This window comes from Poecile atricapillus, chromosome 17, assembly GCF_030490865.1.
Source record: "Poecile atricapillus isolate bPoeAtr1 chromosome 17, bPoeAtr1.hap1, whole genome shotgun sequence".
Classification (NCBI taxonomy): domain Eukaryota; kingdom Metazoa; phylum Chordata; class Aves; order Passeriformes; family Paridae; genus Poecile; species Poecile atricapillus.
Window position 1 is genome coordinate 10,925,584 of NC_081265.1, and position 19,365 is coordinate 10,944,948.

General features: G+C 50.9%; 1 protein-coding gene across 1 annotated transcript in view; it reads left to right on the forward strand.

Annotated features, from left to right (window-relative positions):
• STX8 (syntaxin 8) overlaps nt 1-13,033 on the forward strand; it is an 86,567-nt gene extending 73,534 nt beyond the window's left edge. Inside the window, exon 8 of the mRNA XM_058852139.1 lies at nt 11,980-13,033. Within this exon, the coding sequence (XP_058708122.1) occupies nt 11,980-12,047 (68 nt within the window). The 3' untranslated portion in view covers nt 12,048-13,033. The remainder of the gene's footprint in view (nt 1-11,979) is intronic.
• Nucleotides 13,034-19,365: the final 6,332 nt, after the last annotated feature.

A 19,365-nucleotide genomic window follows, 5' to 3' on the forward strand; every position in this document is an offset into this window, starting at 1 on the left:
GAAGAGGAAACTGGAAGAGTTTGGAAAGTCTGGGATAAGCAAACACTCCAGAGGGACTTGTAGTGGCAATATGATTAATAAGGGACAGTGCTGGTAATTCTATCAAAACAGAGGTATTGCAAAAGCATATGGAGCATCCCGTGTTTGGGCAGGAGTAGGATTCAGACAAATGATCCAGGGAGATTTATGTGTCTCTTTGCTGGAGGGTTTCTTCTCCCCCTGGAAGTGTGAGGGGAAAACCTCTGTAGATTTAACTGTAGGATTAGACTCCAGGAAAAAAAAAAAAAAGTAATTAGTAAATCAGGCAGCTTATGGCTCCCAAGTATTTTTGTGCTGGTTGTTTGTTTGACAACAGGCTCCAATCCTTACACAGATTTTTTTTTTTTCCCCATAACTTTATATATTTATCTTTTTTTTATCTGTCAAGCCCCACACATATCTGGCAATAACCTTAAGGAGCTGAAAAAGGGAAATGTTCTCCAAAAGGAAAATATGATGCAAAATATAGAATCCTGGGGTGCTTTGGGCTGGGAAGGACCTTAAAGCCCATCCAGTGCCACCCCTGCCATGGCAGGGACACCTTCCCCTGCCCCAGGCTGCTCCCAGCCCGTGTCCAGCCTGGCCTTGGGCACTGCCAGGGATGGGACATCAGCAACTTCACTGGGTACCAGAGAGGGTTTTCCAAACCATCCTGCTCTCTGCAGATTCTCCCACAGCACTCCTGGGTTTGTGGAGCAGAAATCCCCACTGGGAGTGGGGGCACAGAGCTGTGCCCATGGCATGGACGCAGGGACAGAGGGACATGGGGACATGGGGACATGGGGACATGGGGACACAGCACTGTTACCAACCCAGGCCAGCCCTCTCTTGGCACCCTGGCCAGGGGGTCCCCAGCACGTTGTTCCCAGAGCAGTAATTTCCCCATTTCCTTCAAAGGTTTTTGCCGTGCAGCTGCTGGGGCAGCTTGGAGCTGCCATGTGGGAAGGCAAAAGCAGGGAACTGGAGCTAAGAGCTCACAAACTTCTCAGGTTTTAGGAAGGTACAGAGATGAAATTGTGCTGTGGTTTTCCCCTCCTCCTTTCTCTTCTTCTATTTTTTTTTTTTTATTTTTGGACATAAAATGAGAGGGGACCTCTTGCACTGCACGTGCATAAATTGTGCAGGTTTGGCTCTGCTCGAGGCTGAAATTAAAAAATAAAAGAAAATCAAATAGTCATCCTGACACATGAGACAATGCAGTCGTCCAAAACCAAAATAGTTCTGTGTAGTACTCTGCATTTAGGAGTCAGAGATCTGTGTGTGGGCTTTAAGAGATGCTTTGCCTTCTTTTTTTGGAGAAGAAACTTCTGTTAACATCTAAATGATGTCAAGAATTCAGCAAGGATTGAATTCCCTGCTTCATCGGCATGAAATTATGAAATTTTCGCATTGCTACTGAACTCTGTTATTTTATCAGCTTCCTGCTCCTCAAACTCCATTTTCCAAAAACTTTTTAAAGTGATTGTGCAAGTCAAACCTAATTTCTTATCACAATTCTTGTGTATATTGGCTCAGTTGTTTGTAAGGGATTGTTTCACCCACCCTGTTTCCCTTGGCATTTTTAGAAGGTTCTTTTAGTTGTTAGCAGCTGTAAATGGTATTAATAAGGAGTATTTGCTTGCTAGTTTCTGCAGTTTTCTCTGCTGATTAGGCTGCATTGCCAAAGGTTGAGCAAGTTTCTAAAAGCAGGATTGTTCTTTGAGTTGTGAAAACACAATTCTCAAGAAAAAAAAGCTGTATCTGTGTCAAGAATTCTCTGCTATTCTCTGCTGCTACACCCCTGCAGAAGCTGGGGTGAAACACTCTTAATCCAAAGTGGGACCAATGTTAAAACCAAGGAAGTTTCACCTGAATGTTGAAAGATCCAGCCAGGAAGATGCCAAGGTTTTTTCCCTTCACTCAGGGTTGTGTTTGAGGTGAAAAGCACTTTCCCCCTGCAGCATTTTGTCCCTGCTGTGCTGGGCCTCCCAAAGCAGCTTTGGTGGGTTGGGAAGTGCCTTCCTGAGAGCTGCTGGGGACAATGGGCACATCTTTGGTTGGGCTTCATCCAGGGAATCCAGATCCCTCAACAGCTCCATGTCCTGAAGGGTTTCCAAGGCTCAGGCTTACAAAGCCTTGAGAAACCCAAGCATGGTCCCAGAATTGCGGAATCCTGGAATATCCCAGGTTGGAGGGGATCCACCAGGATCATCGAGCTTCCCAACCTGACCTTGCTTGGAGCATTAAGTTGTGCTAGAACCTTCTGTGATGCATTTCCTCTGGATATTTTTATAAGTGAGGCTCCAGGTGTCTTTCTGCAGAGCATGGCCTTGCTGTGGTCACCAGATCCTGCTGTTGGAGTAGGAGATCCACCCAGAAAAAATTCATGGAATGAGTCAACTGAAAATAAGCGCTTGAAAAAAAAACCTTGCCATCTTCTCTTGTGGCTCTGTAAACATTTAGGTGAAACTTCACTGATTTTAACACCAATACCACTTCAGACAAACACTTTCTGCCCAGTTTCTGCAGAGGTCTGTCAGCCTGCCTGGGAAATTCCTGCCAGATGCAGCAGACCCTGCTGTTTGAGCCTGGCTGCAGGTGGGGAAGGGCTCAGAGATGTGAGATTCACCCAAGAAAGGGAAGCTGATGGCCAGCAAAGGCTGGATGGAGCAGGGAGTTGCCATCCGTGTGGCAGCAGCGAGGATTGTCCAGCCACAGCCCCAGAGTCAGGTTCCCTTTCCTCTGGGACTGTGGAGCAGTATCCACGTCCCACCTGAGCTGGGCTGTGCTCAGGGGAAGGCTGCAGCTCGTATTTCATCCCGTGGGGACCAGCCTGTGGCTGAGGGGCTGGAGAAAAAGGGCAGGAGCAGAGGGAAGGTGAGAGCAGCAGCTTTGAGTCAGGGTCCCAGCAGAGCCCCTTGGTGTGCAGAGGAGTGGCTGTGGTGGGGGAGCGGCTCAGAGCCACTCGGGCACCTCGTGCAGCCAAACCTCCCCTTTCTGGGGACCCCATCCACTGCTGGGCCGGGCACCCTGCTCTGGAGACTCGGAATTCCATCCCTGCTGGCTCCTGGAGACACACAGGCTCTGATGGTGGAAGCAGAGCGGGGCTGGCTGCTCCTGTCACAGCTCTTGGTGGCGGTCACTCAGCTGCTGCTCCTGGAACAGCCCCTCGGCTCAGGCAGGACATCAATCCTGGCTCAGGCAGGAGCCTCCTTGCTGGAGGAAATTACCTGGAATTCTCTCTGAGCTGTTCTCCAAGGTCTGTAGCAGATGGAGATAGACATCATGAGCAGAGGGGTGAACAGTTTGGGCTTCCAGTCCGTATGGACTGGAAAAACAAAAGGAGTTTTGGGTGTGTGGAAGCAGTTCAGGCGTGCAGTGTCATTAATCTTCATCTGTGGCTTTTAAAATCAGCAGCAGCCAGAGTCTCCCAGATCTGAGAGCCGTGTTTGTTCAGATGGAGTGGATGTGCAGGGGATTTTTTCTGAACTTCACCCCACCAAGGTAGGTTTGTGTCAAATGGATTGGCTGGAGCAGCAGTGCAGAGTGTGGCTCTGACCATTGCAGCAGCCCTGCTTTACAGGCTCAGCCCTGTGGCTTCATGTTTGAAGTTGTCACACATTTAATTCTTGACTGTTTTGTGCCCATTCTTAATTTCTAAAGAGAAAAAAAGAAAATGTCCGTGCTGGTTTTGAGCTGGAGTTTCTCATACTTAAGTCTGTGTAAAGATGATTTATGGTGCTAGAAGGGCTCCACTGGAAATGCAAGATCTATTATGAAGTGGATTGAACGGCCCATGCTGAAATGTTTATTGCTGTCTTCAAAATAGAATACATCAGGGGTGATGGGGCCTGTCCAGGAAAGAGAGAGAGTGCAGTGCAGTGGGGCTAGTGGGGTATTTTTAGTATTCCAATAAAAGACAAGGCTTTTAAAGGAAATCACTTATTGCCATTTTGCAATCAAGAATGCAGGAGTGTTCCAGGGACTGCAAGAAATATGCTTCAAGAATGTGGGAGCCATAAGGAACTAATCATTAAATATTCTCCCGTTTCCACCCCCGGCCCTGTGCTGAGGAAGCCATTTAGGAGCTTTGCAATTTGTATGGAAATCTCAGCCCTCCTGACCACTCAGTCAGACATCCTGGGCACTTGGGAGCCAGCAGCCCATTTTCAAAAGTTCCTCCAATTCCTGGGCGAGCAGGGCACTTTGGAAAATCGGAGACACATGGAGCAGCCTTCAAGAGCACTTAATCTGACCTTAAATGATTATATGAACACAATATGATCTGTTTTTGTGCTGCAGGCTCTTCTTGGTCAGTGCCTTGCTGGGGAGGTTGTCTTTGTGGGTTTAGAAGGATCAGCAAAACCGGGAGGTTGTTGCTGTTGTTGTTCCACTCATTGGACTGAGCCATGATTATTTTTATTTCTTGTTTCTTTTTTTCATGTGATGCTTGAAACAGTTTGGAAGCATTTTGGTGCTGTAATGCATCCATGTAAGTAGGGAGGGAGCAATCCCAGCATTTGCCAGAGTGGAAAACAAAGGCAGAGGCAAAAGATAATCCTTTCTCAAGTGATTTAAGAGCCTGATGGGACAATTTAGTGATGCATCTGAGCAGGGCTGGTGGTGGCCTGCTCCTTCTCCCCACGTTCCCACCTTTTCCCTGTCTGGCCCTGGTGTCCTGGTGAGGCAGTTCAGGCAGCTACAATGGCAGGAAAGTGACCCCACCAGAAACAAAGCCAGGCTGTGGGGTTGGTGGCAGATGGACGTGGGCAGATGTCCCTTCTGTGCCAGGCCAGCAGAGCTGGCCTTTCATTTGATTATTTTTCTTTGCCCATTTGTTTTTACTGGAGAAAGTGGTCCAGGGACACCAGTCCCCTGCTGAGATCATCTGTCACAGCTTCTGCCTGTTCCCAGCCTGCTGCAGGTAGCAGAGCTGGGCTGTGACCCTTCCTTTCAGGAAAACCCTTTGGAGTTTGCCAGCTGGGCTGGGCTTCTGCATCCCCTGCAGGAGCTGGGGCTGGGCAGGGAAGCTGAGCTGGAGAAGCTCCATGGAGGCACATATCTGGGAGGAACACCAGTCCTCAGGACACTGCCCCATCTCTGGGATTTAACTTGGCTCAGGCTGGTGGCTCCTTGCAGCCAGGGCTGGTGAATCTCCCACATTTGGAGTCTCGTCAGTGACCTGTGACTTGTGCTGCAGAAGGTCCCACCTGGTTGGATTTTCCATTAGAAACCCTTGGATTTCCTGAGGTATTTTGTTCTGGCTGGGAGAGCTTTCCCTGGCTGTCCTGCACACCCTGGTCCCCACCACAGCTCCTGAGGGTTCACGGCACACTTCATGGCAAACCCTTCTGTTCCTCCTTGTTACGGCATGGGGAGATAGCTTCTGTTGGAGATGGGGATGTCCCAGTTAAACCTGTGCCTTCTCACCCTTCCTGCTGGTTTTTCCAGAGCAAAAGGGTTCAGGTGACACCTTTGGGCTCACGTGAGTGAACTGAGTGACCCTCATATGAAACAAGGGATTTTTAGAACCTCTGTGCTCTTGTTTGAGCTGTTTCATTTCCTTTCTCCTGGGAAACTTTCAGTGCACCTTGAGGTGTGTGAAACTTTCCCAGGTCCCATTCTGAGCTGTAGCTCTGCTGCTCAGAAATGCTGAGTATTCCTCATCTGCTCCTGCTCCTGCTCCTGCTCCTGCTCCTGCTCCTGCTCCTTGGTGTCCCTGATGTAAGGGAAAGGATGCCCGAGAGTTTGGAGGAAGGACAGTTGGAAACTGTGTGTGTGTGTGCTTGTTTAATTAAATAAAAGGGGAAGAAAAATAAGCCACATGCAAAGAAATCCAGTAACCACATCTGCCGATGACCTTTGGGGCTGGAAAGAGTCTGATGATGGTGTGGGGCCAAACAAGGAAAGTCTGTGAAGTCACTCCAGAAGAACAGAAGGAAAAACCATGAGGATGTTTCCAGTTTGGGGCTTGTTGGGGGCTGGGTGATCTGCACAGCTCTGCCCACCCCTCAGAACAGGCAGAGATGGGTTGAGGTTGCCAGTTTTGGGTTGATCTGGGGTTTTGGGGATGGGGAGTCACCTGGAGAAGCTGTTGCCTGCTCTTCATGATGGTGAGTCCAGGAAATGATTTTATTAGCCAGTATTTTTGCAGAAGGTGTTCAGGTGTGGATTGCTTTAAAGCTCTCTGGTTCAGCCATTGTCTCAGAGGTACATGAACCATTTCTCCACCATTGTCCTCTCCCAGCTACCTGCTGCTATTTAAAGGAGATACAAATTTAGCTCAAAGTGTTCCCTTTCCCACAGACTTCTCTGAAAGTTAAAACTTGTGACAGTTTAGTTCTTTCTGTGCTCTTGCCTTGTCTTCAGCTCCACACAAATGTCTTGCATGTCTCTGAGCTTCTCTTCTGGTGGCTCAGAAGGTAAAATAATTCAAATTTCCTAATTTCCACAGGAAACTTACCTTTGAGCTGCCCTTCCTGACTTCTGGTTGTCAGGGCAGGAGGCTCAGGAATTGTTTCATAGCCACACAGTGAAATGTGGCCCCTCAGCCCATTGGAGCTGAGCCTTCCAAAGGCAGGAGATGACCTTCCCATGGAGCATCAGGGGTGCTGAATGGCAGCAGCAGCTGGAGGCTGTGACCAAAGCCCCGAGCTGTTGGTGAGGTTGGGTTTGTGCCACTCCTTGAAGGAATTTGGGATTTCGGTGCAGTTGTGCTTGGAAGCAGTTCAGGGCATTACCTGGCACGCATCTGTAATGTGAAAATAGATTAAAAAAGAAGTAAATTGGGGTATAACAATAATGGGTTAAGAGAAACACTTATCTCACTTCCCTGCCCTCAGCCAGGCTGCACATGGGGTTTGGAACCCGAAGTTTGGGATTAATTGATTGCCAAATCTGTAAAGATTTGGGTATAAACTCACCCCATGCTGCTTCTGGGGCTCATGTGATGTTTGTTTTCTGATAGTGGTGGTTCTCATCCTGCTGGCTTCAGCCACACTTTGCCCACAGCCCCTTCTGACAGTGACCTGAGGGATCTCCAGGTCCTGATCAAAGCTTGTGTTAGCACCAAACTCATCTGTGCACCCCAGAGGGAATCCTGCCTCCAACCTGAGATGACCAAACCCCACAAAAATGCAATTTCTAGCCTGTGAAATAATGTTGACTGAGGAGTTAATGTACATAAACAAAGTCTGCACCTTTCCCTCAGATAAATCGTTTCTTCAGGTTAATCTGGCATCGCATGAACAACTCCAAATGTGCAATAACTCATGGACCAAGAGTATTTTCATCTTACATAGGAATGACCTGTGCTTTTCTTTCTTCCAAATAAGGAATTAATAATGCAATAGTTGTTGTTTCCAACCAGCTCAGCTCTTTTGAGAGGTGTCTTTTTTTCCCTCCTCTAGACCCAATGAAACACGTGAACATTTGGAGCCTTTAATAACCGCTCGCCGAGCCTGGTCTTGATTTCTCTGGGAACTGCCAATGATTTTGATGTCAGGGCTGAGAGGTACAATTGTAGTGTTAAATTTCTCGAGGCAGAGCAGTTGAAAAGGAAGGTCAAAAGCAATAAGGGCCAGGTTCCTCTGGGCAGGCGGGGGTGTCGGGGAAGGAGCGTTTCCCCGGCCCTCTCGCCCAAGAAAACGTTTGGCTGTCACAAAACTAATAAAGAAAAACCTCCAGAGAGGTGGGTTCAGTGCTGCAGGTGTAGGAATCGGGGCTGTATTTACACACAAGGCAGCTTAATAGCGTGGGATTTCTGCTCAAGTGCTTCTTAATGCAACACAAATTGAATACCCTGCACAGGGAAAATGTTAGAGGGAAAGGATTTTTATGGCTTTTTGGGGGAGAAAGTGTTTGGCTCTTTTCTTAGGGAACATAAAGGACAGCAAGATGGATTTCTTGGGGTGCTTGCCATGTGAAAATAGTGCTTTAGGTATGTGCAGAGGGTTCAGAGCCAGCCTCCAGGCTGGTTCTCTGCTGCCTCCAAAAGCAGGGCTTTGAAGGGATTTGGGCAGGGTTTCTGCCATATATCTGGCAACACGGGCTTAAAATTAACTTACTGAAACAGCAGATAAAATTTGGTTTCTTTAAAACTGTGATATTAAATAGAAGTCCTCGAGGAAAGCAGCCAGGCCTCTGCAGCTCCTTGCTGAAGCTCCCATCCTTGCCCTGCCTCTCTGCTGCCCTATAAAACAACGATTATGTGTTTATAAGTTACTGCTCCATGTCCTTATAAAAGAAGACTTATTCATAAACTTCTGGATAGACAGTTCTATGGGAATATAACTTCCTTGGCCTAAACCAAGCTGCTTTTTCCAGATAATGTAATGCTATAGAGGCTCTTTAAAGTCCAAGCATGCTATTTATTATTATTTTATCATCTATAAAAGACACCAGTGTTGGACCTGGGAATGACACTACACTCAAATCAGCAGGAAAGATAGGGAAAACCCCAAGGACAGCTGCTGTTCCCAGAAACATTCACTGGCAGGGTGCTGGGGGATGCTCAGGGTGTTGCAGGGCTGCCTTCCTTGTACCTCCTCTGCAGGCACAGAGCCAGGGCACTGCCAGGGGCACATCTCATTTTTGGGGTGGGATTTGCCAGATGCAAGCTGGACATTGTTGAAATGGGCTTGGATGAAACCTTGCAGCTTCTGAAGCCAGGGCACAGGACTTGGCCACACACACACACAAATGCACATGCCTTGGATTTTTTTTTTTTATGGGCTGAAATCAGCATTTACTTCAGTCCCCAGGACCCAACCAGCACGTGGCTGTGTTTGCTCTCTGAATATCCTGAATCCTGAGCCCAGGGAGCCATGCAGCTCACCGAGGACAGCCCCTTCCCAAGGCTCCAGCCAGGGTGCCTTTGGGGATGGGATCACATTGGTCTAACCTGTCCAGAGGAGAGATGCTCCTTGTGGGGAGGGGCTGCCCCAGCAGCCTGCTCCCAGGCTGGAAGGGAATCTCCAGGTGCCCATGGAGAGGGGACATCACTCCTCACCCCTGCCCTGGTCACTGAGGTACCAGCTGGGGTGGACATGCCTCTCCTGGATTCCCTCCAGGTGGATTTGGACCTCAGGGTTTTGCTTTTCTGTGTGAACCTAAGCTGGAAAGTCGATGGCTGGAGAGTAAATCAGTGGGAAGGGTGTCTGTGAAGAATCCCAAACCAGTAACCCTGAGAGCTGCCAAATCCTGGGGAGAGGGAATGGCCTGGGGGCTTGGGCTGGTGTGTTCTGTGAACCCCAGCTCCTCTGCTCTCAGTGCTGGACAGAGCAGCTGAGACAGACTAAAGAGCACTATTAGCCTAAATTATATGCAATTTAACCTTTTCTTTCTGTCTTGTATTGGGAAATGGGATTTTTATTTGGAAAAGGTTTGGTGAGATGTGGAGCATTGAATGGCCCTGAGGCAGGGACTGGGGTATGAGCTGAGCTCAGCAGTAACATCAGCCCCTGCAGAGTCACTGAGTGCCAGCGTTCCAGGAATGCTGGGGACATCCCCATCCTGCCATGGAACTGGGAATGTGCTCCCTGCATTCCTGCCCTGCTCCTCAGATCAGCAGCTGGATCAGCAGCTGGATCAGCAGCTGGAGCACTGCCCCAGAGCCTTTAGCAGAGGGAGCTTCAGGAGCATGGCATTTACTCCAGCCTGCTGTAACTGTTTGCTCTGTGATTGCACAGAGGTTTCTGCTTCCCACCTTGCCCTGAGAGATGCAGTTTGGATTTGCATTCCTGGCGCTGTTTCCTTTTGCACGAGAATCTTTTCTTTGTTCTCTTCCGACTCCTGTTAACTTAAGAATGGCTTTGATTCCTGAACTTCTCTTTGAGGGCTGCTTGTCAAGGGGAATATTTATATTTCATAGCATTTGAGCAGAAAAAGGCAGAGCAGGCAGGGACCTCAGAATGCAGAATTCCTGTCAGATCCTATCCACAGCTTTTGCAGGGAAAGAACGTGAAACACCCAGGTTTAAAACCTTCAGATCCTTCTAATCTTCTGTTCTGTGGTACAGGGGGGAAGAAATGTGTGTAACATCTGGTGTGTATCATGCAAGAGGTGCTTTGAGACGTGTGTGCTCCTGGTTTGGGGTCCCTGGATCAGCAGCTCTGCTGCTCCCACCTCAGCTGGGACAAGGACAGCACTTGGCTTTTTGGTTCCAGGTTTTTAATGCCAGTCTTTTTCCAGGAGTGAAAGGAGGTTTATTTCATTTTGCTGTCCCCTCTCTCAGTGCCCTGACCGAGCCCTGCAGTTCCCTCACTCAGCATTGCCCATTAGCAATCCTTTATTAGTCCCCCACCTTCCCCTCTTCCTGCTGGGGAATAATTTGGGGTTTATGTGCAGTTTTTCTTGGGACTTGTCAAAGAATAATTACACCCCATTAAGTCCCCTCTGTATCATTACTAATTCACACCTATGGAGTATTTTCCAAGCAGCTGATCTCGGTTGTCTCTTAATTGCTGCAGTCCATAAACTCTGTTACACTGAAACTGTGTGAAGGATTTGCACCCTCTAAAACTTCTCCCTCCAGTGCAAAACATAACAGAGAATCGGAATGTGGCAGCTTTATCAGATCTTACTTCTTCCCTATTTAGGCAAATTATTTGCTTCTGGCTCTGTTGAAAACTCCATAATGTGTATTAAGGTGTAAAAAATACGAGACTGAAAGGGTGAGAAAGTTGTGGCTGTTCAGTCTGGGGAAGAGAAGGCTCCAGGGAGAGCTCAGAGCCCCTTCCAGGGCCTGAAGGGGCTCCAGGAGAGCTGGAGGGGGACTGGGGACAAGGGATGGAGGGACAGGACACAGGGAATGGCTCCCACTGCCAGGGGACAAGGTTAGATGGGATCACAAATGGTTTCAGCTGAGCATTAGAGAAAAAAATACTGTTGGTGGCAACTCTTATTTCCCTGGAAAAAAAAAACAAATCCTGGCCCCCTGGCAGAGGAACAGTTTCTGCACAGAAAACATGACACTATTTACAAAAAACAGTGTCTAATATCCTTTTCCAGCTTGGAAAGAGGAGTTTATTTCAATACATCCTTTTTTTAATTGGCATGAGCTGGACTTGTAAATACTGTAAGTGGTTGAGTAATAGTCCTCAGTGAGCAGAGCAGAGGAAGGGACAGATTTTCTGCTCTTGGAACCCTCTGTATTCCCTCAGCTCAGGCAGGGAGACAGCACGCAGCAGATACTGAACACAAATAAAAGCCTCTTAATTAAAAGATCATTTAAGCCCGGGGAATGCCCATGGGTGTGATGCCAGTGCCCAGCACAGGGATCCAGCTGGGTGAGGAGTTTGTTTATTGGGGGTGGTTTGAGAGGTGGATCCAGAATGTTCTCACTGAAGCATTTCTCCCTTTCCTCTAAAAAATGGGAGAGAAAGGGGAGAGTTCCTGCTGAGAAATGGGAGTTAAGGGAAGAGGATCTCATCTTGTAAAATCTCATTTGTCATTAACTTCTGCAGGGATCCAGTGGGTTTTGGGGCAGGATGGGGCACACGGAGCCACGGGCAGAGGTGGGGCAGAGCACTGTGGGATCCCTGTTTCCCCATGCCTGAATGCCCAGCTCTGCACAGAGTTCTGTCTGAAAGCAGGAGCACTTTGTGTTGGAAACAATTTCCTGGCGCAGTTTGGATTTCCTCCTCACTAATCCTTTGCCCTGGCGGGATGGTACAGAGGGATTCCAGTAAAGCCCAACTGGCCTGGCTGTGAGTTAAACATCCCTTGATGGCAGATGTTGGGGTGGGAAGATACCCCACAGGCACTGCTGGAAAAATACTGATCTGAAGGGTCAGGAGGAGAAGGAGCTGCTCTGCCAGCCTGGGGTTTGGGTCTCTGCTCAGGGCCTGGCAGCGGTGGGCAGGGGAAACCCTTCCCAGCTGGGAGCAGGGGAATTTAATCACAGAAACCCATGTGTAAATGAGAAAGGCAGCAGCCTAATCCTTGTTGTGTCTCCTGCAGGGATGCTGGTGGTGATCGTGCTGCTGCTCATCGCCATCGCCGTGGTCGCGCTCTGGCCCACGGGTTAACCCCGACCGCGCCGGAGCAGCTGCTCCACGGGAGCACCAGGGCTCAAGGGAGGCTCCTGCCACGTGCAGGGACCTTCTGTGCTGGGAATAAACTCCATCCTTGGGAAGAAACTCCACAGCTGGGAATTCACTCCACAGCAGCAGGCTGAAGCAGCGTCCACCAGACATCCGCTCTTCTTGGAGTGCGGCTGAGGAGCTCTGTGGGATCTGGAGGATTGCAGTGGGAAAAGAGGATTTCATCCCACTCTTCCCACCTTCCTCTGGCACTCAGGCAGCTGCAGCTGTAGGATGGAGCCACCTCTCCTGCATCTGCACGTGGGGACACACTGGTGCTGCTGCCCTGCCCATCTCCCTGAGCTCAGATATCCCAGGCCTCCAAACACCGAAATCCTGGGGCACTCTGGAGAACAGCAACACTCCCCTGCTTTGGGATCCCTCCTTCTGAGAGAAAATGCTCCATGGTTTCCAAGGAATAGCCTTGGGGAATGACTGCACCTGGATTCTCACAGGATGGGAAGCAACAGCCCTGCAGGACTGCTGTGGGCTGCCCAGAATCGCTGGACACTGGGTCAGTGCTCAGCTCATGGGGGAGGTATCGATCTCCAGGGATAGTTATTGGTCTCCAGGGATAGTTATTGGTGAGTTATTGATCTCCAGGGATGGGAGTTAAGCAGCAGCAGGACTCAGCCCAGCCTGTGAGAGTGGAGAGCTTTGCCCTCGTGTGCTCCCCAGGGGCTCTGCCAGCCTGGCCTCGGGACATGCACCAGAATTAACGTCCTCACTGAGCTCTGTCTCTTCCTTTGACAGCTTCTTACACCCTTCTACAGCTGAGAGAAAGGGTTACCTATTTCAAAACTAATGAAAAAGAAGTATTAAATGTTTGCTTCTGGCCAAGAGAATAATTATTTTATTACACATGCCGGTTTGATTTCAGGATTAATAGAGCAAGCAATAAGTACTGATTAAAGCTGATCCATTTATATACAGTTTCTCTGCCTGGGTATATTGTTTCTACTCTTGTGTTGTCTGTGAATGATTTATCCAATGCTGCTATATCCTGAGAGCTGGTCTGGAGAAGGAAATGAGCAATTCTGTCAGACTTTGTGTGTATTATGACAGATCTGTGAGTTTGGCAAGGGCTGGCCCTCACCTGCACTGGTGGTGTCGCCTTTCACAGCTCTCACCTGGCTTTGGCACTCGTTTCCCTCTGCCCACACAGCACATCCAGCACTGCTCTGGGAGGTGGGAACCAGGCTGTCCTGCTGCTGGCTCCCCTCTTGACTGGCACAAATCCCTTTTGCCCTTCTGGCCTCGGTTTCCCCAGACTGGGACTTGCCCCCTTTGTTAAAGGTTTGGTAACTGCAGGTCACCTTCACTCATCTCCTTGCAGGGTGCAGGTGTTGGCTGGAGTTTGGAGCCCAGCTCCAGGCTCTGAGGATGAGAGCCATGGAAATAGGTGGAGTTTTGCAGGAAGCAGAGGTAGGGAGCTCATGGGACACATGGAATACACAGAATCCCAGAATGATTTGGATGAGAAGGACTTCAAATCCCATCCAGTGCTGCCACTGCCATGGGCAGGGACACCTTCCACTGGCCCAGGTTGCTCCAAGGCCTGTCCAGTCTAACCTTGAACATCCCCAGGGATCCACGGGTGCTGCAGTGTCCTGCAGCTGTGGGAGCTGTGCCCTGGATCCAGAGAGCGTTTCCCTGTCTTTGTGCTCCTGGGGAAGGCATGGGGGTGACAGAGAGGAACTTGGTGGCGAGAAAGGCCCTGAGATCCAGCTGTGCCCCCTCCAGCTTCAGCCAGGGCTCTGTGCCCATGCTCAGCCTGTCCTCAGCACTCAGAGCTGCAGGAGAGACTGGAGGTTGGAGCTCCTCCAGAGTCCTCTATGTGCTCTGCTGGAGAAAACCCTGGAAGCCTTTACAGTGCAGCCCAGGCTGTGCCTGGCTGGTTTTCTTGTAGAGATGCTTCAGCATGTGGCTGTCACAGAGGGGAGGGACAAACAGAGGTGGTCTCATGTCCTCTGGTTTTCAAGTGACAGGGCAGGGGTTCATTGATGAACCTGAGCTGATGAGTTCATTGTTGATGTCAGATTCTAAATGGAGCTTTAAGCAGGGCTGCTCCAGCTGGAAACGAGGGAAGGCTTTGGAGAGGAGATCCAAATCTGTGCATTCCTGCAGCTCTGCGGAGGGAGCGACACCAGGAATGCTTCTGGAGCTGTTCCTCAGCAGCAGCCTCTGAGCCCAGGGGAGGATTCCACTCCCAGCTCTGGAGCAGCCCTGTGGATCTTCAGTGGCAGCAGGAGAGCAGCAGGGTTTGTTCAGATGAGACCACGGGCCTGGGCTAATTAAAGCTGTCAGTTCTGGAGGGAATTCTGGCTTTGTTTGAATTCCCAGGACACGCAGGATGGATGTGTAGCTCATCCTGATCAACGTTCCACAGGGACTTTGTTCTGGCCGAGGTTTTCAAAGGCACCTTCTGACCCGCTGGGTCCTCCAACACATTTTTCTCGTGAGCGCCTGGGAAGGATGGAAACTCCAGGATTTGCTCGTTGTGCTGGTGAACAAAGAGGTTCTCAGCCTTGCCCTTTAGGTAACATTTAACGTGTGGTGTGGGTGAGGAATTTTATTAAAAAGCAGTGGATTTGGCAGCGCTCTGCTGTGTGCAGGGAAGCTTTTCTGTCTCCCTGCCCCACTAAAGAAAAAGGAAGGTTAAAATACGAGAGACACCGGGGTTTGGCTCAGAGCAGCGGCGGTGGAGAAGCCAACCTGGAGTGGCTTCTGCAAGCAGAGATCCTCCTGGAATGTGCCCAGAGACACCCCAGGCGTCGCCTTCCCTGCCACCTCCTCCATTTCTCTGCTGCAGGACGTGCTCAGGAGTTCAGCTGCTTCCAGCTATAGTTTCATCAAAACTCCCGGGGCTGGGGGCAGGTCTGGTGTGTGCAACAGGGATGTCCCAGTGTCCTGGGAAAAATTCCCACCTCCTGCATGAGAACAGGGATCATCTTGGAAGGCTGCTGAGCATTTTCACATGCCCTGATTCCTGGTGTGAGCTCAGTGCGTGGATGGCTCCTCTCCCACGATGCTGCCTGGTGGGACCAAGCTGGGAAAACCACTCCAGGTCCAGCCCTCCGTGGGAAAAACCTCATCCCCCTCTTTCCAGAGCCACTGTGTCACCTCTGGACAAGTGGCCACCTGCAATCTGGGAAGCCCATTTGCCCCTCAGAGCAGAGGGCTGGCACTTGTGACCCATTTGTCTCCGCAATAAAGATCTGAGATTTCCACCCCCCATGATGTTTTTGGATTCATAAATTCCCAGCACTGCTGAAGGCTCAGGTCAGCTGGGCTGACCCCAGCACTTGGCAGCACCTTTTGCTTGGATTTTTGGCCCTGGAAACATTTTGCTGCCTCAGTTCCCCCCACCTCCATCTCTCCATGTGTCGGTGCCACCGGTCCTTGCCTGGCTGTGCTCCGGCAGCGCTGACCCTGCTGATCCTGGGATGGAGCTGATGGAGCCCTGAGCCCTGCAGAGGACAGGCAGGAAGGGCCAGCACTGCTGAGCAGCCTCTGGACGGGACAGAAATGGGTCCAGAGTGCGGTTGGCAGCTTTCCTGACTCTGAACTTGGGCTATCCCCACACCTGTCCCCCAGCTGTGGCTGGGGTCCCACTGCAGGGCACAGCTGAGCCCACAGGGGCCGGTGGGGACCCCCCATGTCACCCACCCACGGTGACCCCCGTCCCCAAGGCCATGTGGCCACTGCCTGGGGGTGCTGGGCAGGGACAGGGCTGGGGCTGCCAGTCACAAAGAGCTGACAGAGCTAGGGGGTGCAGGGGGCACCGTCACTTCCTTGCCCAGGTCCTTGTCCCACAGGCTCACTGAGCAATGGGGTGGGAAAAACCAGAAATTCCTGGAGATTTTTACAGTTTACAAGAGTTTATTCAACTGGTTTCTGACTTTAGTTCTACCGAGGGGGTGCTGAACAGTTACAAGCTCCTTCAGGTCAATTACAGCCAATCTAATGAACAAACAAACAAAAGGGGAGAAAAAAAGGGAAAAAAAAGAAACAACTTGGAAAAACAATAAGAAAATCCACAACTTTTTCACGTGTCATTAAATATATTCATATATAATAACCATAATATATTAGTATGCATTGTAAAGAAACATCGCCCAAAGCAATCTGCCATGGTCATAACTAAACAACATTTACAGTTCAAGATATTAACAGAAATAATAAAATTAAAAAAAAAAAAAAAAAAAAGATTTGACAAAAAAAAAACCAACCCCAAAACGAACACAGGTTTGTGAGGGGATGAGGCAGGGCGGGGAGGGGGCACGGACACGACAGAACGAACAGAAACGAGACCAAGCGACTTCTGTCGGGTGCTACGGTCAGTGATGATTGTTTTGGCATTTCAGCTGCTCTCTGAAGCCTCTCTGCAGGCACCAGAGCCCCTTCCCGGCCACCCCACTGTCCTTGGGGTCCCCACTCCTGTCCCCAGGGTGATGGGTGGGCACTGGGTTCTTTGCTGTCCTCCTGGAGATGTCCTAGAGCAGGGCTGGCTGCAGGGAGGAGCTGCACCTCTGGACCCTGAAATGGGGCTGCTCTGCCCTGCCAGCAGAGGCTGTTCCAGTTGCACCAGTTCCAGCAGCAGCTCCTGCAGGTCAGGAGCGCATGAAGGGCACTGGGTGGAGTCAGGGGCTTTGCTTGGTCTGACTGGAAAGCACAAAACTCCAGCAGGAGTGCAGGGACAGGTCCTGGTGGGACAGGCTGGGGACTTCCCTCCTGTGCCAGGATCCAGGTGTTGTGCCAACTCATTTCCTTCTGAGTCCCCAGCTTGTGTCAGTGCCTGGAGGGGTCTGGCCATGGGATGAGGGGGTGGGGGTTCTTCTGCAGCCTCCAGGAAGAGTGGGAGCAGGGAAGGGGCTGGAGGGTGTCCCTGGGGGGGTTTGGGGTGTCCAGGCCGTGCTGGGGAGGGTGGCTGTGCTTGACAAGGCTGGAAACTGGGAGTGTTGGCTGTCCAAGTTTGCCATGGGCAGTTCCTGAGTCCCCATGTCCCCTGGCCTTTCCTTCCTGCTCTCCATGAGAACTGGCTTTGGGTTGGGTTCTGTTACTTTTAGGCACCATTTGAAGGTTGGAGACGTCTCGGTTCCCTGGGGATGTGCTGTCCCCAGCTTTGGGGCTCCCTGGCAGCAGCTGACTGCAGGAGAGCGTCCAAGCCCCATTTGGGGGATTTAAGCCTCCATTTAGACACTTGAGGTCAGATTTTATCCTTCAGAACCTGGTGGCTTCACTTCCCTTGGCTGCAAACCCATCAGCTCTCCTTGAGCTCTGAGATAAGGAAAACCAAGTCCAGTTTGGGAAAGGGGAGAAAACACAGACTGGGTACGTGGGCGGGGGAGTTGCTTGATGTGCAGGGTGGAATTTTTCTCCTAACACCCAGATTAATTTTGGGGGCCTTGTGGTGGCAGGGGAGGCTCAGCAGAGCTGGATCCCTCCGGGTGGTGTCTCCAGCAATCCTGGGAGCCTCCTCTTTGCACCTATTTACATGGCTGCCCTGCTTTATGGTGGTTTATGTCATTATATAAATATTGTCAATTGCTATAAAACAAGGCAAAACCACTGGAAAATGTCATAAAAGAGATGTTTCCAAGTTTCCTAAAAGGAAAAATATCAGGGAGGTTTTGCTTTTCATAGCGACTAATGTTTGCTTCTCCTCCAGGTACCGTCCTGCCCCCCCTGCCTTCCTGCCCCAGCCATTCCCGGTCTCCATGGATGAGGTGGAATTGGATATTCCCATTCCCCATGGGCTGGTGTGGCAGGGGAGCAGCCTGGCACGGAGCTGGCAGCTCCAGAGCCAGTCCTGCCCGCAGGGTGCCCCCGGGAAGATGCTCCAGCCTGAGGTGAGGCAGCCTCCACTGTGCTCAGTGTATAAATGCCTGGAAATTGGGAATTTTCAATTGGCTCTTTCTCCCCTCAGCAGAAGGAGGAGAGCTCCAGGTGGGTCACATCTTGCTACTGGTTGAGACCCCTTCCCTGGGCCGGTCCCTGCCCTGTGTGGGCTCTACCCCAGCCAAGCCTCAGAGCTCTGCATTGGCCCCACTGCCCATGGGGACAGTCCCTGGCACCCTCTGCTCCCCACTTTGTCTCCAAGCCCTTTCACAGGGGTCTCAGTGGGATGCAGCTCCAGAGAGAGCAAGGGCAGAGCTGCTGTGGGTTTGGGAGAGCTGCCTGAGTCTGGGAGTGAAACCAGCCAGGACCTTGGTGTCACCTACAGGGATTTTCTACCATCTGAGGGTTCCTGGTGTGCTGACAGCAGCAGAGGGGACCAAGCCCATGGAGGAGGTTCAGGGGTGGCCACAGTGGAGATTCAGGAACTGAGATTGGCAGGATCTTCCAGGGCACTTTGTGAGAACTGGACACCGACTCATTCTTTGTCAGGTCTGGGTGTTTCCTTGGGGATCCTGGTCACTGACTCCTCACCTGTGAATGGGTGGCTGGAGGGGGACAGGGCACACTGTGGGCTCACACTCCTTCAGTGTGCTGGGGGCAGCATCCTCAGGGTCAGGGGCTGAGCACGGAGCCATTCCCAGAGTTATGCACAGCAGAAGTCACCCATGAACATTGTCCCCTTGTGTCTGTGCCTGCTGTAGGCCCAGAGCATCATCACAGCTGGAGACCTCGGCCGCCCCAGGCACCATCAGTGGGTGGTGGCCACGGCTGTCGGATACCAAAGGCCTCCAAGACCCCGTCCGCCGATCCTCGGATCTGTCCTCAGCAAAAGTCTTGGTTTAGTTTCCTCTACAAGAACTGTCTCCGTCAGCCTAAGTTGCAAATACGTATTTTGGGGATGGGGAGTTAATTTCCAGCGGTGCTGTTGATTAGTCTCTTACAGGGTGGATGTGCCCATGCCGTGCTTTGGAGGCAGCAGATGTTGGCAGCTGGAAGGCAGTTTGGTGGCTCTGAGTTCATCAGCAACGGGGCAGGAGTGAGCTGGGGGGCCCCAGGTGCTGCACGCCCGCACCCCACTCTTGGGTTCTGTCCATGCGTGCAATCGGGTTTCGTTGGGTCCTGTTGGGTTTTGTTGGGTTCTGTTGGGTTTTCTTGGGTCCTGTTGGGTTCTGTTGGGTTTTCTTGGGTTTTCTTGGGTCCTGTTGGGTTTTCTTGGGTTTTCTTGGGTCCTGTTGGGTTTTCTTGGGTTTTTTTGGGTCCTGTTGGGTTCTGTTGGGTTTTGTCTTCCCTGGAATACGAGCTGCAAGCCCAGTCCCCCCCAGCCGTGGCCACTGTCCCCCTGTCCCCCCAGCCCGCCCTGGCA